Source organism: Euleptes europaea, chromosome 7 (genome assembly GCF_029931775.1).
Source record: "Euleptes europaea isolate rEulEur1 chromosome 7, rEulEur1.hap1, whole genome shotgun sequence".
In the NCBI taxonomy this organism is placed as follows: Eukaryota; Metazoa; Chordata; class Lepidosauria; order Squamata; family Sphaerodactylidae; genus Euleptes; species Euleptes europaea.
In genome coordinates, this window is record NC_079318.1 from 83,622,590 (window position 1) to 83,640,214 (window position 17,625).

The 17,625-nt window shown below is 46.8% G+C and overlaps 1 protein-coding gene across 1 annotated transcript in view; it reads right to left on the bottom strand.

Annotated features, from left to right (window-relative positions):
* Positions 1–978: 978 nt before the first annotated feature.
* Positions 979–17,625, bottom strand: part of F11R (F11 receptor) — a 41,765-nt gene continuing 25,118 nt past the window's right edge. The window contains exons 2-10 of the mRNA XM_056853448.1: positions 14,682–14,735; positions 10,646–10,759; positions 9,579–9,719; positions 7,322–7,524; positions 6,158–6,260; positions 4,278–4,385; positions 2,911–2,920; positions 2,323–2,371; positions 979–1,029 (exon numbers count right to left, since the gene is read on the bottom strand). Of these exons, the coding sequence (XP_056709426.1) occupies positions 994–1,029; positions 2,323–2,371; positions 2,911–2,920; positions 4,278–4,385; positions 6,158–6,260; positions 7,322–7,524; positions 9,579–9,719; positions 10,646–10,759; positions 14,682–14,735 (818 nt within the window). The 3' untranslated portion in view covers positions 979–993. The remainder of the gene's footprint in view (positions 1,030–2,322; positions 2,372–2,910; positions 2,921–4,277; positions 4,386–6,157; positions 6,261–7,321; positions 7,525–9,578; positions 9,720–10,645; positions 10,760–14,681; positions 14,736–17,625) is intronic.

Below are 17,625 nucleotides of genomic sequence, written 5' to 3' on the forward strand. Positions count from 1 at the left end.
GTTCCTGACCCATGGGGTAACGTCACATCCCGACATTTCCTAGGCAGACTATGTTTACGGGGTGGTTTGCCAGTGCCTTGAGTTATGTTCTCTTGTCTTTCTAAGAAGACAGTGGGTAGTTTCCTATAGGGTTTTCCCCCATCTCCAGGTCTGTTTACTGATTTACAAGTATATCACCTTGCTTGTAGAAAGAGATGACAGGGCTCGAATGAAAAAAACAAAACCAACTTTAATTCCAATTGGTCAGCAGATAAAATTACACATGAACTTCAAATAATATTTATAAAAAAAGGCACACACTGGTAGCAATCTCAGGTTGTAAAAGGTCCTCATAAAATGTTTTGCTCTCTTGGTTCTGAAACTTTACGCCATATAAGGCCAGGATCCAAAGGCAGAGTTCAACGTGCCGCCGATTTCACTGAGCTCCACAATGAAGAAGGTGGTAACGTATTACGTTTCGGAACTTTCTTATGTGACCGTAGGGTTGTCCTTCACAGAAAGAGCCTGTACAGATGTGACCATTTCATCTTCTACCAATGCAGCAAATCCACTGGTTGCTTCCCGGTAAATAATTTCTCCTTCTTTGGAAGAAAAGGGGAGGAAGGTCCAAGCAGCTGATGAAGTGATTTCTCAGACCACCATCCTCCTCTAACCCACACAGGACCACTGCCTTTAACTCCCCCTCCCCCGGCCTCTAAGCCAATTGAGCAATTTACAGGGGCCAAATAAGTACTGGGTGTGTGTGTTATTATTTAGCAGTGTTGGTGGTCTGGATATTCTGGCCTCCAACCAGATTATGAACCACTGCATTAAAAAAATAACCTCTCTTAGGTACTCCTTTAAATTAAGGTAAAAAGGGGGGAGAAATTGTAAAAGTACTCTTACATTTTAAAAAAAGGTTTAAAAATCACACTTAATTACAAGGATTCGCGAAAGAGCATTTACAACAGGATGGACTTAATACATGGCTCAAGACAGGCCCAGGGCAGAGGATCAGACCAAGAAGGACGACGTCTGTTTAAATTCACCCTGGAAAATGATAGAGAGTGTAAGGAAATTGGAGAGAGACAGTACCGGACTACACAAATTCAGAATACTGACACTGGAGGGATCCTATAGCTCAGTGGTTCCCAAACTTTTCGGGCCACTGCCCCCTTGGTTCCACAAACTCAACCCCAGAGACCCCTGCCCTATTCAACAACACAGTTGAAGGGGCCCACCTCTAGCGCCCCCTGCTTCCCCCTTGCCTCTTAGTGCCCCCCTAGGCAATCCCACTGCTCCCCAGGGGGTGGTACTGCCCACTTTGGAAACCACAGCTATAGCTCATTACATCCATGTTTTCCGAGGACCAACCCTGAGGATGGTAATGTACCATCAAGCTACCTCTGATGGCTCCCTTTGGTCACTGGACTAAAAACCACCACGGCTAGTAGTTTTAATACTGAACATTTCAATATTGGAAGTGCTTTGCATAACATGTAATCTCTACAACTAGCCCCAGAAGGTAGGCCAGCCTTCTATTGCCCATGAGGGGATAAGGCAGAGAGAACGAAAAAGAGAAAAGGGTCTCGCTTAAGCCTGCCCAGCAAGTTTTGGCATAGCAATATTACGTCATACTGCTTCATGAAGTAAGAGGCATTGCAAAGAGATACTAACAACCTGAGCTCTTTTGAAGGGAGTCTGGTTAACCTATGGGCTCCAAAAACAACCCAGAACCCACAACCTAAAATAAGCTTTTGACTCTATTTATTTTATTTTATTTCTATCCTGACCCCTCCCCCTCCACAGTGGGGCGGCTAACAACATATAGCATAGATCATTAAAATCTAGTGAATATATCAGTACATGAAACATCAGATTAATACACACACACACACACATATATATATATAACCCTAAATACAAAATACGGGCGTAGCTGAAGGAGTTTCAGTCTAGAACTGTGGAATAACCAGAAAAATAAAAAGATGGAGTAAGTTGACTGCTGTATGGCAGAGACAAGATTTGAACAGGACTTCCCAGTCCACATCTCAGTCTCTTAACCACTAAGCTAAGCCAGCTTGTGAGAGACTAAGCTGGAGACACCCTCCAGAAGCAGCTCCCGTTAGTCACCGCCTGCCTGCCGGGATGACGCAACCAACAGAAGCTGGAGCCGAGGTGTATCATCACTCATTCACGTCTGCGGTTGGCAATGCGCCGCTTGTCTCGACTTGCCTTCCCCCATTATATCACCACCATGGCCCACATCAAAACCGGGGGAAGGATGCCCTTCTGTGGAAGAGCAGGGCAAAAGCTTTGGTGTCCCTGCCCTTCTTTACTTACATCGCTCCGGTTGGAAGGCTGACTGTAAATGACCTTCTTGTTGGTGGAGCTAAACAGATGGAAACAGAGGGAGAATTAAAAAGCAGAAGAGGGCTGGTGGCGAGAGACCACAGAAGAGCTGGCATACCAACCGCTGGATGATCAGACAGATGATCGTTCTTCTCTCGCCCACTTCAGCCACACGCTCCAATGTCTGGAGGCTTTCCCACAGGTCTTCGATCCCTCCCCCCTAGGGTTGCCAACCTCCAGGTAGTAGCTGGAGATCTCCTGCTATTACAACTAGTCTCCAGCCGATAGAGATCAGTTCACCTGGAGAAAATGGCTGCCTTTGGCAATTGGACGCTATGGCATTGAAGTCCCTCCCCTCCCCAAACCCCGGCCTCCTCAGGCTCCGTCCCAAAAACGGCCCACCAGTGGCAAAGAAGGACCTGGCAACCCTATCCCCCCGTCCAATACTGCAGAATCAACACAAGCTGGAGTACATGGTATGGGGTGGGTGGGTAAGACACCCCCCCCAAGCGATTGTGGGGTGGACAGAAGAACGGCAATACAAGCGGCAACCAAACAACGGGAGAAAAGTCTACTCACTCTCTTCTTTCTGAAAGCAGAAAAGAAAAAAAGAAAGGCAATCATTAGCCCAGTGAGGAGAACCTCTTCTTTCACCACATCAGGAAGCAGGCTAGGTTGAGAATCCGTGACTGCGGCCCAAGAACTTTGTTTGTGATCCCAGTGGGGATTCGAACCTGCTGTCCCACATGGAGGAACAGTGTGTGGTATAGCAGGAATGCCGGACTTTGGCCAGGGAGATTTGGGTTCAGATCTTCCCACTCCCATCCCAATCATCAAGCTCACTGGGTGGAAAGACAGAGGTCAGTATTTCAACCTAGCCCACTTCACTGGAATGTTGCAAGAATAACTGACAACCCAGAGGCTTCGACAATAAAGAAGGTACATCTCCTAACGTGAGCTGACTGCCCTTCATTCAACCAGTGATATGCCGGCTACATCTGTCTGCTTCCAGGCCCAATTCAAGACGACGGCTTTAATCTACACAAACTTAAAAGAAGAAGATGAAGAAGGAGAGTTGGCTTTTATATGCCGACTTTCTCTACCTTTTTTAAGGAGACTCAAACTGGTTTACAATCATCTCCCCCACACACAACAGACACCTTGTGAAGTAGGTGGGGCTGAGAGAGTTCTGACAGAACTGTGACTGGCCCAGGGTCACCCAGCAGGCTTCATGTGGAGGAGTGGGGAAACCAACCCGGTTCACCAGATTAGTGTCTGCTGCTCATGTGGAGGAGTGGGGAATCAAACCCGGTTCTCCAGATTAGAGTCCACCGCTCCTAACCACTGCACCATGCTGGCCTAAAAGATCACTTATTTCTATACAAGCCCACATGTCCTTTGAGATCAAGTCACAGGACCCTACTTGCTGACCAGGTCTTATTTCAAGTCAGGATAGTAGCAGCTAGAAACAAGACCTTCATGGGGGTGGCCCCTAAACCACTGGAATGATCTGTCTGAGGCGGCTGGGAAATCCATAGCCTTAAAAAACTCAAGAGGGGTGTAGAACTTCTCTCTTTCAATGGGTATTTTGGGCAATTTTAGAAACATCAGCAGCTCTGTTTATGGCTTCTTGGTTAGAGCTTAGAGCTTCCAGGGAAAGTTGGCTTAATTTTTAAATTAGGCATACGAAAGATTGGTGAGGTGTACCATGGACCGGCACCCACAGATGCCTTTTACTAGCAACAGTGCCGAGGGGAAGGCACGGCCGTTAGCAAAATGCATCTGTGGGATCCAACTTGGAGGAAGCACAGAATTTTTTTTAAAAAATGTAACGTTCAAGTGAGCAAACCCAGATGTTTCCCCCAGAAGTCCTTCCCCAGTAGCCCTGGAGGAGGAAGCCACACAACCCCTAACTTCAAAACAGAAGTGGCCACTCCACTACTTACTACTGAAGTACCCCCGGCTGTAGGCGAACCAGATGCCGAAGCCTACTAGCCCAAAGACGATAAGAAGCACCACCACGGCTGCCACGATGCCACCGACGTTGACCTCAGCTGCAGAGAAAGGAAGATACAGGGGGCACTTCTCAATGGGAGCCCTGCATATTGCGAGAGCCTCCGCACTCTAGCAAAGCAGTAAGACTGCCCCTTTGACCCTACGGACACCTCCCCACCCTGTGCACTCCATACCGTAAGAAAGTTCCTAGTTCGGACCTTGCCTCCACCACCAACTCATTGGGTAGCCTTAGGCAGCCCACCCTCTCCCCCAGCTTGAGCCTTTTAATTTAATGTACATGAAGCATTTTTAACGACGAATGCCACCCATCTCTATAGCACTTTAGAGCATTCCCATGCAACCCTGCAGTCGTTCCAACATCCACCCTGCCAGGTAAGTCCACTATTATTCCCATCTTGTAGATACAAAGCTGAGGGAACAGAAGAATGCCGAAGACCTAGTGATTTTTGTGGCAGAGGAGATTTCTACCCATGCTTTTCAATGTGTGTCTTAAGTGCTGTCAAGTTGCTTCCCACTCATGGCAACCCTATGAATCAATGTCCTCCAAAGCATCCCTATCATTAACAGCCTTTCTCAGGGCTTGCAAGCTGAGGGCCACAACTTCTTTTATAGAGTCAATCCATCTCATATTGGGTCTTCCTCTTTTACTGCTGCCTTCTACTTTTCCTAGCATTATTGTCCTTTCCAGTGAGTCTTGTCTTCTCATAATGTGACCAAAGTACGACAGCCTCAGTTGAGTCATTTTAGCTTCTAGGGTCAGTTCAGGCTTTATTTGATCTAGAACCCACTTATTTGTCTTTTTGGGAGTCCACGGTATCCATAACACTCTCCTCCAACAACACCAATTCAAAGGAATTTACTTTCTTCCTGTCAGCTTTTCAATACTAAAACATTATTTAAAACCCTTGCTTTAAATATTAGCAGAAATACATATTCTGCCCCAGCTTGATAGGCTATTTTTCTACTGCAGCGAGCAATTCCTGTAATCTGAAGAGGTACATTTCATTCTAGGTCCCCTCCCTGCACTGCAGCCTGCTCCTTTCTGTGAGTGAGCCGCCGGCTTGAACGCTCCCCTCTTTTACTTGCGAATCATAAAGCTTGCTCTTATATCCAAAGTGGTAAAGAATAGTTTTGGCTGCCCTCCAAACCAGAATGGGAAACCCTTGCAAGCCACAGGCAAAAGAGAACTACAGTTTGCCACAAAACGAGAAAGACGGGGAGGGACAGTCACAGCATGTGAACCTGAGGTTTGCTCGTGGGATGTCAAGCAGCGTGATGTGAGAACCAGCCCTCTAGGTTCCCTTCCCAAACAGAGGTCCTCCACAAGCCAGCATCTGGCTCTCATGAAATGTGTCTTCCCACATCTTCTGGTCCTTGCTCCAGGCCAACTGCATAATTGGCCCTCAAGACCTCCTTCTTGGTCTCAGTTGGCTCTAAGCAAGGCCAGATGCTGGGCTGCTAACTCCAGCTTGGGAAATTCCTGGAGATTTGGGACAGTGCCTGGGGAGAGAGCTCAGCAGGGATATCACGCCACGGAGTCCACCTTCTGAAGGTGCCATTTCCTCCAGGGAAATGTAAGCATGGAGGTCAGTTGGCTTCTCTGTAAGTGTGGAGACACAGCCTTCGTGGTGGTGACTCCTAAACAACTGGAGTGACCTGCCTGGGGCTGTTGGGAAATCTATAGCCTTAAAACAGTCAAGAGGAGTGTAGAACATCTCTCTTTCAATGGGTATTTTGGGCAATTTTAGAAACCTAGGCAGCTTGACGTAGGCAACCTTGAGGTTGGTGGCCCCAGCTGGGACATACTTACTGGGCTCCAAGCGGACAGCTTCTGATTTCTGGGGAACCCCGACTTTGTTATCAGCCTCGCAAGAGTAGTCACCGGCATCAAAGTCCGTCGCTGGTTCAAATGTCTGACAGAAGGGGAGAAAAGTAAGTCGATTCCCAAGAACTGGGAGAGATCTCACATACCCAAAAGGAAAGATATGCAAAAGGGAACCAGACGATGTACCCATTCAGTCTCTGGAATGGTTTGAAAGTTTTTTCCCCCCTCATTCTGTCACAGAACACACAACTGACTGTCAAGTTTTCTCCTTTTGTGAGCACATCTCAAGAACTGAAAGCAGCTTGTGATTTCTGAGGGATCAAGATTTGGATCCTGAGGGATATCCCTACAAAGATCCAAGACATGAACAGCTAAGATCCCGAATCCACATTTCCATGCTGCACAGGTGACGGAAGAAGAAGAGTTGGTTTTTATATGCCGACTTTCTCTACCACTTAAGGGAGACTCAAAACGGCTTACAATCACCTTCCCTTCCCCTCCCCACACCAGACACCCTGTGAGGTACGTGGGGCCGAGAGAGCTCTAGGAGAGCTGTGACTAGCCCAAGGTCACCCAGCAGGCTTCATGTGGAGGAGTGGAGAAACAAATCCAGTTCACCAGATTAGCGCCGGCCGCTCATACGGAGGAGTGGGGAATCAAACCCGGTTCTCCAGATCAGAGTCCACCGCTCCAAACCATCGCTCTTAACCACTATACCACGCTGGCTAAGGAGTGCAAACAGGAAAAAAAAACCATTTAATATTCCGTGCCACACACAGTACATTGTATACCAGAGGGCCACCCCTCTTTTCCTCACTCCCCAGATGGATCTTTATTGCCTGCCTTTTCTCCCACTATGCCCCACCACTACTACGAGCATGAGAACCTCTCTCAGGTTGCAGATGTTGGGGGAGACCTCTTTCTGTCCAAGGCTCCGGACAATCGCTGCAATCAGGCAACAGTGAGCTTGATGGACCGGACAACTACGTATATGGCTTTTAACAAAACTGCAACCATTTGAATGTGCTGAGTTAGGCATATCCTACAGCATTACTTCCCCCCCCCCCCGTTGTAGGATCCTGCTTTCTGACTACCAAACACAGACCCCTCCTTTGCCCTCCAATGGGAGGCTCATGCTCAAGAGCGTACCAGAACCCCCGTCTTGGGGTCAAGCGTGTAGGAGGAATTCTTGAAGAGGGTGTTGGTTTTGGGGTCCTCGGGCATGACGATGTCATTCTTGTACCACTTGAAGGTGGGCTGCGGGGAACCATCCGTCTCCACGCAAGTCAGGACTGCTTTGTTGCCGATGGTGACCGAGGAGGGCGCTACAGCCTTAGGCTTGGAGGGTGGAACTGGAAGGGCAAGAGATGCCGTTACAGAAACTGGGGTACCAAAGGAACGCTTCTCCAAACTGAGGTGAACTGAGGGCAACTTTCAAACGCATGCTCCGACTGCCCCTATCTGTCAAAAAGGTGTCATGGCTTCCTAGTCCCACCCCTGAGCAATCGGTGCCCTTGCCTTTCAGGAGTTGCCTTGTTATAGCTCCACTAACAGGGGCTTGCAGCACGGCCATTCTTGAGAGCTCAGCTCCTTCCCACCCTGAGTCTTGAGACAACAAAATCTCAGAGTGGAAAAAGAGATGCATCTCGCCTTTACCACACCTGCGTGCTAGTGTCTGCACACGAGCACTAATGCACCGTGAATCGCACAGCCTGCAGCTGCTGAGATTTGTCTGGAGAAGACAAAAAGGAGCAATTCGCAAGGTTGAGGATGTATTTAGCTCTTCTAGTTCCCAACACATTTAGCAATTTGCTTCGTCAGGGGCTCTTCTACAGAAATTTCTCAGTTCCCACCTTGAATAATTGAAAGAGCAGGTTAAAGCGGGCTCTGTTTTATAACCAGGTATCACACAGTCAGCCTGACAATGCAAACTGCAAAACGTGTAAGGGCTAAATAAATTCCCAGTCTTGCACCTTGCTGCTTATAGTCTTCTCCGACCCACTGGTGAAGCCTTATTTTTTTGTTCTGTTCGCTGGAGATATATTCTGATCATCCCAGCGTGGAGTGAGAGCCAGCATGCTGTAGTGGTTCGATTGTTGGACTAAGATCTGGGAGACCCAGGTCCCAATCCCCACTCCGCCAGGGAAGCTTGCTGGGGGACCTTGGGCCAGTCACACTGACTGAGAGCCAGCATGGTGTAGTGGTGAGAGGTGGACTCTGATCTGGAGAACCGGGTTTGATTCCCCCACTCCTCCATATGAGCGGCGGAGACTAATCTGGTGAACTGGATTTGTTTCCCCACTCCTCCTCGTGAAGCCAACTGGGCGACCTTGGGCTAGTCACAGCTCTCTTCGAGCTCTCTCAGCCCCACCTACCTCACAGGGTGTCTGTTGTGGGGAGGGGAAGGTGATTGTAAGCCGGTTTGAATCTCCCTTAAGTGGTAGAGAAAGTCGGCATATAAAAACCAACTCTTCTTCTTCTTCAACCTGGCCTATCTCACAGGGTAAAGGATAAAATGGAGAAGAAGTGGTACAGCTGGTTTTTATACTCCACTTTTTCTCTACCATTAAGGAGTCTCAAAGCAGCTTACAATCGCCTTCCCTTCCTCTCCCCAAAACAGACACCTTGTGAGGTAACACAGCAGGCTTCATGTGGAGGAGTGGGGAAACCAACCTGGTTCACCTGATTAGAGCCCGCCACTCTTAACCTCTACACCATGATGTAAACTGCTTTAGAAGCCCCTTGGGGAGAAAGGCAGGGTATAAATCAGTGGTACCCAAAGTGGGGCTCACGCCCCACAGGGGGGCAATTTGATTTTTAAGGGGGGCAATTTGAGAATGAGTTATTAACAGTGAATTTCTCACATTTCTTACGGTTCTAGGGGCCTCATATGCAATATATAAATATATATTGTGACATACACATTTTAAAAATTAAAATCAGAATGTACACGGCGGTCAGCTGGTGACAGTGTCACGGGGGGGGGGGATCAGGATTTTAGAGATGCTTAGGTGGGGCATGGCCAGAAAAAGGTTGGGAACCACTGGTATAAATGAAGTAAGTAAATAAATAAATGCCACAATTACATTCTGTTTTCCCAGGATCTCTTTCCTAAAATCACTGCAGCTGTTAAGGTAGTGGCAGTTACATAGTATATTAATGCAGCGGACAACAGCTTTCAGCAATATGAAATAGTGGGGGAGGTACGCAGGCTGAGAAGCGCCCCTTGGAATGAAACTCAGGGAATTACGAGCCCATCTCCATTTTTATCCATGACGTGTTGAAGGACAGTTGATTCACAGTGCACATTATTCCCGGAGACAAGAAATGCTGGGGGACCGACAGACACAACAGAGCTGCTCCCACAAGGGCCAGCAGCAGAGTCCTGCATTCCTTTAACACCTACCTTGGACAACAAGGTCCACGATAGTCTCACGAAGCCCAGCGGAGCCAACAACCTGGCAGGTGTATTTCCCCGAATCTTTGCGGGTGACCAACTTGAGATGAAGCTCGTTGGGATAAAATATAGCACGGTCCTTGTAGTTATCTGCAGAAAAAGAAGATCTTCTGTTAGAGCATCTACAAACATGGGCTCAGCCGGGGCTCACTGCTGCCTAACTCCACAATTTATAAGCGGTATGAAGGCATCTGTGCATGCCAAGAGAATCACCACTGATCATCCTGTATCAGGGAACAGAGGGAAAAGTTTCCAGGTAGAGAAGATGCATCTTCCAAGACAGGGCTCCCCAAACTTATTAAGCCTATGGGCAGGCACTTTTGGAATTCCAAGTACTGTCTCAAAAGCCAGCCAGGCATCCTCTGATGAGGAAGGAAGCTATTTCCAAATGAATGTTCCTGGCAGGTGAAGCCTCCTGGAGTCTTCTTAAACATCTCCTGCTTCAAAACAGATAAAAGGATGTATTTCTTCACACAACACATAGTTAAATAGTGGAACTCCCTGCCCCAGGATGTGGTGATGGCTGCCCACTTGGAAGGCTTTAAGAGGGGAGTGGACATGTTCATGGAGGAGAGGGCTATTCATGGCTACTAGTCAAAATGGATACTAGTCATCATGAGGCATACCTATTCTCTCCAGGATCAGAGGGGAATGCCTATTATTTCAGGTGCTGTGGAACACAGGCAGAACAATGCTGCTGCTGCTGCAGTCGTCTTGTTTGTGGGCTTCCTAGAGGCCCCTGGTTGGCCACTGTGTGAACAGACTGCTGGACTTGATGGAGCTTGGTCTGATCTAGCATGGCTTTTCTTATGTTCTTATGTTCAATGGGAAAGAAAAAAGCTAGGAATGGCAGTTGGCTTCGGAGAAGAGAGACATCAGGGGAGAAACAAGTGGGAAAGACAGGGCTGGGCACCATTCTGGGTACCGAGGTTCTAGTCCGAAGCAAGGAGCAGTTCGGAAAATCCTCCCATTTTAGAAAGCTGAGTTTTCCTCCACCCACCAAGGCAGCCACGTACCTGTCAGCTTGCCCAGATAGTACACAAACTCTGTGCTACCGGAACCCTGGAATTTCCACTCCTGGCGTGTTGGTGTACCCTGTCCAGTTGTAGCTCTACACGGTAGGTTTACGGCTAGAATGGTAAAAAGTGAAAGAAGAATGAGGACAACATGGCATTAGGGTGCCGCACTGCAGAAACTATTGGAAAAAATATTAAAATTTGCCATGAAGCCCTGCAGAAATTATTGCGGAATGATAACTCCATCAAAGTCCCGAAGCACAAGGCAGCCTGTTGGAAACGAAGGAGGAGACAGGTCAAGGTGTTTCGAAGCTGTAACTTATTGGGACAAGCACGGGCAAAGAGTTTACATCAAGTTTATTAAACAAACAATGGCCTTGATTATTTTTAGAGATTTTCCAGGGTTGCAAGGCTCACTGAACGGGTTAGGGGGAAACCACACTGGTATCCATGAAGAGCTGTGTTGGATCCTGTAGGGTCCATTGCTGATACTAGAAGGTCTTTGAGAACTTTGTAGTTAATCCCCCACACATCGTTTTACTGCTTAAAGATAACCCCCACCCCCCGGCTCTTTTAAGCCAAGGAAAGAAAAACAACCAGCAAAATATGGTCCCCTTTCTTTCTGGGGTTTAAAGCAGTACCTGGGATGAAACATTTTCAACTGAGGAAATAATACCGGGGCAAGAATTTAACCCTGTCCCCCAGCATGTTGCCCCCCCCACTTACATAATAAATTTCAAATTAAAAATCCCTCTAGGTCGAATACCTGTAAGTTGTTCTACACTATAAAACAAAGTCAAATGATAGGTTGGCATATATACTTGAATATTAATTAATCTAGGACCATTTTTATATTAAATGTACAAATGTATGATCTACATACCTACTTGGAGGGATTTCTAATTTGAAATTTATTATGTAAGTAATCCTAAACATCTCTATTAAGAATCATACAATTGGGTTATATTGAATTGAAACTAATTTGCCAACATCTTTTATTATTTCAGACATCCTATACGCATGCCTGGGCTTGTATAAAGTTATTGATCTATATATGGAGACACATTTGTATATTACTTGAGTGTGCATTATATGGGTTTCTATTTGACTATTGATGAAGGCCTGTAGGCCGAAACTCGTATGGTGTGTGGTTTAAGTCAACCTTATGAGTTGCCACTGTGCCTTGTTTTATCAATTTTAATGTTTTTAACCCTGATAAAATAAAAATATTTTTCTATTATTTCATTTTACCTCCTCCACCCAACCTTGGGTACCCAGCTTTTGGGGTTTTTAAGGTTGGGTTTCTTCCCCCTTTTTTTGTTTTTTGGGAGGTCCTAGCCGACGTGGTGTAGAAGTTAAGAGCAGCGGACTCTAAACTGGAGAACTGGGTTCAGTTCCCCACTCCTCCACATGAAGCATGCTGGGTGACCTCGGGACAGTCACTCCCAGCCCCACGCAGAGGCAGGCAATGGCCAACCACCTCCGAATAGCTCTTGCTTTGAAAACCCTATGGCAGGGGTGTGTCTAGGGCCTGCAGGCCGGATCTGGCCCCTTGAGAGCTCTTATCCGGCCCGTGAGCCAGCCGAGGCAGCCATCCTCCCCCACTCTCGATCTCGGCTGGCGAGGCATGGCCCGGCCCGACCAAGTGACATTTATGTCATATCCGGCCCTTGTAACAAATGAGTTCGACACCCCTGCCCTAGGGGTCATCATGAGTTAGCTGTGACTTGACAGCCCACACAAACAGCCATCAGAATGCCCCAGGTAGGAGCTATCGCACCTGGTCCCCTTCTCAGCCTTACCTGCTTCCTCAAAGAGGACAAGCAGCAGTGGCTATCCTGAGGTGTCAGAGTGAGACACACTCAGTTGGGAATAGCCATCCCCCTTCCCATCTCTCCTAGAGCCGGGCACCCTCCCCCTAAGAAAGGCCCCACAACAAGTGGGGCGGCATGAACGTAACATCTTGCTGAGGACTCCTCCAAACCTTAAACCAGCCCCGGCTGTTTCACCGATTGACTGGTTGTAACAAAAATACTGGAACAGCAGGAAACGAGCATGAGACGCCTCCTGCTTCCTTTTTGGAATAACCGCTAACACAAATCCTGACACGATCTCTAGATCGTGATTACGTTATACCCACACAGAGGGTTTTTGTCGCTGTTGTTGTTCTGATAATTAGATGTGGTAGCAACGGCGTCAGACTGTTTTCCTTATTCCCTTCCTTGAATGCTACGCTATCGCTCGCAAAGGGTTAAAAAAAAATTTAGAGGCGAAAAGCCACAACGTCCGAGAATAATAGCGAGCAAAGCTCCAAAGACTATTGAAGCAGGAAGGGGAAGTGCGGCTCAACTGCCTCCCCCCACTTTGGCTTCAAAGAGCATTTCCTGTTGAAGGAAAAGGGATCAGGGAGAGCCAGCTGCATCCATCCCACAAACAAAACTCTGGGGGCCAGGATGGCAGGAAAGGGAATGTGTTTTTCCCCCCAAATATTTTTATTAAGATTTTAACAAACATACAAATACACATACATTCACACAGTTTATACTCCTTTGGGGAGTCTGTTTCATCTTACGTTTCCAAAATCTACATTATCAAAGCCTAATCTACATCTTAACCAATATATACTTCTAACCATCTATCTTTTTTGTTTAACATAATCAAAGTATCCTTTCCATTTCCGCTGAAATTCTTCAGTCGTCTTTTCTTTCATCAAACTAGTCAGTCTGGCCATCACAACATATTCGTCTATTTTTTGTTGCCACTTTTCTAGATCTGGGGTGTCTTCCAACTTCCAAGATGTTGCCAATGTTTTATGGCTCTCCGGGGCCAGAAGGACCCAGTTCGTGCCACTGGAACAAGGCACACACCTGGAACATGCCTAGCTAACCTGTGCTTCTTTACTTCTGGGGCAAAGAGGACAGACCAGGATCAGACCTAATATATTGGGTACTGTGGAACACAGGCGGGATAATGCCTCTGCAGTCGTCTTTGTTTGTGGGCTTCCTGGAGGCACCTGGTTGGCCACTGTGTGAACAGACTGCTGGACTTGATGGGCCTTGGTCTGATCCAGCATGGCCGTTCTTATGTTCTTCCCAGTGTAGACGTGGAGGTTCTCAAAGACCAAGATTGAACAGGGACCGCTCACCCCTCCATCTCAGCGGAGTCATAGACTGCTTCCATACACAGGTTTATTTCTCTGCTTCAGCTATCAAATCACAGTGTTTCCCTTTCTTTTTTTTTGGAACATCCACACAATGTTGTGGTGTAATCACGCTCTAACCCTGCTTTCCTGTCCTTAGTGCTCCCTTTCAGAAATCTGCTTCTCTCTGATCTTTTTGGGAAGACCGGCCCGGGCACGTGATCAGGTGGCTGCGCTGTCCCATCCAGCATTAGCAGAGGTCCTGCTCCCATCAGCACCACTTTTCCTCCTTCCCTCAAGCCCTCACACCACCATTTCCCCTCATCATGCCACCAGGGGCCTATTTCCAGGCTTTTAAAAAAGAGTCAGTAATTGCGTGCTCGCTATAGCATCATAATGCTATACCGATCTATTGCCACAACTTGCTAGAGCCACTGAGTTCTAGCTTTCATCTTCTTTGCAAAAAGGAAGACTCTTGTATTCTTTTGGAGATATTATACATCCAGCATTAGAAGTGGCTACAGACTTTTCAGAATGAAAGCTGGGAATTTAGAGGGGCCAGCAGATCGTGACAACAGATCGGTATAATATTATAATGCTATAGCAGTCTTGCAATGACATGTTTTTTTAAAGCCTGATAATAGCCTCCAATGGTATGGATGGAAGCAGAGGCCATGGGTGGGGCACAGTATGAGATAAGGGTAAGTGCCCGGAAAACCGCCAGATGGTATTTCTATCCTTGGCCTCTCCAGAAATGACCTCCAGGCAGAAGGGCTAGGAAAAACCCCTCTGTTCCCAAGACCCTCGAAAGCTGCTGTCTGTCAGGGTAGACAGCAGTGGGATAGAAGGTATAAGGCACCTTCGTATGTTAAGTACAGTTTTGTTCTCAGAACTTACCCTGATTCTCAGGAACTGAGACCACCTCTTCGTTTTGGCCTGATATCACGGACCCTGTGGAGAGAGAGAGAGAAAAGGCTTTCAAGAGACCTCACTTTGCAGACAAGTGACAGAGAAGGAGTCGCCCTTTAGTGCTTGAAAACAGCAACTAGCAATTTAGGGTCCTGCAGATCTCATACAGATCAGGATCCCGAAAAGACGTTTCTGAAAGGAATGCCTGTAAATCAGGAGAACTGCCAAGGGACGCTTTAGAAAAGTTGGCTCTTTTAACGTTTTGGCCCCAGAAGCAATTTTAAAATACAAATATGAAATGTAGTCAAAGATAAACATTTTAACAAATATCCAAACTACTACAGACATTTTAAAAACCACCAACCTCACCCATAACTAATTCCTAAAACAACACTTTCCATTCTCTACAATAACCCTGAAGCTGGGTTCCACTAATCATCAGTAATTACTACAAATCAAGCCTGAACTCTCCCTAGAAGCTAAAATGACTAAACTGAGGCTATCGTATTTTGGTCACATTATGAGAAGACAAGAATCTCTGGAAAAGACCAGAATGCTAGGGAAAGGGGAAGGCAGCAGGAAAAGAGGAAGCCAACATGAGATGGGTTGACTCAATCAAGGAAGTCAAGGCCCTCAGTTTGCAAGACCTGAGCAAGGCTGTTAACGAGAGGACATTTTGCAGGACATGGATTCATAGGGTCACCATGAGTCAGAAGCAACTTGACGGCACTTAACACACACACACAATTACTTGACAGTTCTTTGAAAAAGTTTTACACGCCCTCCACCTAGGAACAAAAAGATAGCCACTAAGCAGGTTGCTCGTGCAACCTGTTTCACCTAGGAGGCTGCCTACCATTTTATGGATTAGCACCATTTGGATACTGGCTTGCACCACAAGCACCCATGACTACACCCACACACATGGGAACTGGTCAAAGCTGCCAAGGGCCCCCCTCACACAGGCTTCCCTCACAACACACAGTACCAACCCAAACAGCATATGAGCAGGATTGTGCTGTCTTCCCCCGTAGCACCCTTTCTCAGTAGCCCCAGAGCAAGGCTAAGAGCAAGCCGAGATTCAGGAGGCTGCTGGCTGAGATCTCACATCCATCACAAACTCACGGTGCCATCAGAGGAAGCGAGCTCTGATTCAAGAAAGCTCAAGCAGCAACATGTTAAGTCTAAGGGGCTGCTGGACTTCTGTTTTATTCTGCTACAATAACCTAATGTGGCTGCCCCTCTGGAACCACTGGGCCAAGCCATTACCTGGCAGCCTCCCGTCTGTTCAGATCCCAACTCCAGGTTGGTAAATTACTGGAGATTTGGTGGTGGGGCCTTGGGGAGGTTGGGGTATGGAGAGAAGAGGGACCTCAGCAGGGTATATATAATGCCCTAGACACACTCTCCAAAGCAGCCATTTCCTCCAGGGGACTTGATCCCTGTCGTCTGGAGATCAGCTGTAATTCTGGGAGATCTCCGGACACCGCCTGGAGGCTGTACAAAAAAGTAGCACTAATGACTAAATGGAAATTGTTCAAACATTGCTTATAACAATAAATATATAACTAAACCACGATTGTGCATATTGATAGTATCATAAACATGCAACGTAAGTGCTCTTAGAAAAAACAATTGCTATTATGTAAAGTCACAACAAGTAACACACAAGCATACACAAATTATGGCAAACAACTTTGCAAACTGCAATTGACATTGACAAAGTCCATAAGCATACAAATAGTGATCCAATAAGTTCCAGTGCTATCTAAACACCCTGAATTGGAAGTAGAAGCACGTAGAAAAAAATCATAGTGGGACCAACTAACGAAGAGAAGGGGTTCCGGTAAAAGTCCCTTTTCACTCAGGTTTCTTCGGTCCTGGCTGTGGTCTTCCACTCAAAATCATAAACTAGCGCAAAATACACGCCAATGTAGTAGAGAATCCAGTGCCAGTCACTCCAAACGGACGGCATAGTAACCTGTCTCAAGGACTGGAGACTGGCAAACCTATGTCATCTGCATAATGGCGCTAGCGCTGGCCTACCTTACCAGGATGTTGTAAAGATCACTGTGATGATGTGCATGAATTTTAGACACTGGAAGCACCAGATACATGATAACCCCTGTTGTTCCCTATTGTAAGCAGTGTTGGATTCAGAACTTGCATAAGCCACATCAACAGCAGCCAATCAAGATTTGTTTGCTTCATGTGTTTCTGCGCATGTCTGTGGGGTGAAGAAGAACAAGCAGAACTGGGAAAAGCAAATAGAGACACCTGAGTAATAGGACTAGTGCCCAACTGTGCATTTTAGCTACCCACAAGTGGGAATCGCTCACTCCCCATAGGGATGGTCAAGCAAGTGTTTGGCTAGGCAAACATCCCACTACCTCAAACCATAGGATGAGGTTCCAAAAGAACCCTTCTATAGATAACCAGACATATCTCTATTGACATGACCATTACGTAACCTGTTTGTAATCATCCCAGAAGCATCTGGCTGGTCACTGTTGGAAAAAGAATACTAGACGAAGATAATCCTTGGTCTGATCCCACAAGGTTACTTTACGCTCAGTACACCAAAAACCTCTTTGCCATGCAAATGATTGGTAGGTGCCTATTTTGCATTGGGGTGGGGGCAAGCAGAACTGTACCACAGACATGAAAGAGAAATAGTCAGTGCTGCCCCCCACCCCATGCACACATTTTCACGTTCCTTTATTCAACACCAGGAAGGAATTCCATGTATCTTTTACTAGGACTAACCAATTTTACCTGAACATTGTGCAAGGTTTCGAGAAACCAGGAAGAGCCTTCAAGTAAAAACTGTGACTCAACGCTTAGTAACTGCACAGGTGAGTGAAATCAGAAAGGGGGAGGGTGCAAGAATCAGAAAACGTATGGAAGCGTGCATTTGCATCTATAGTTAATC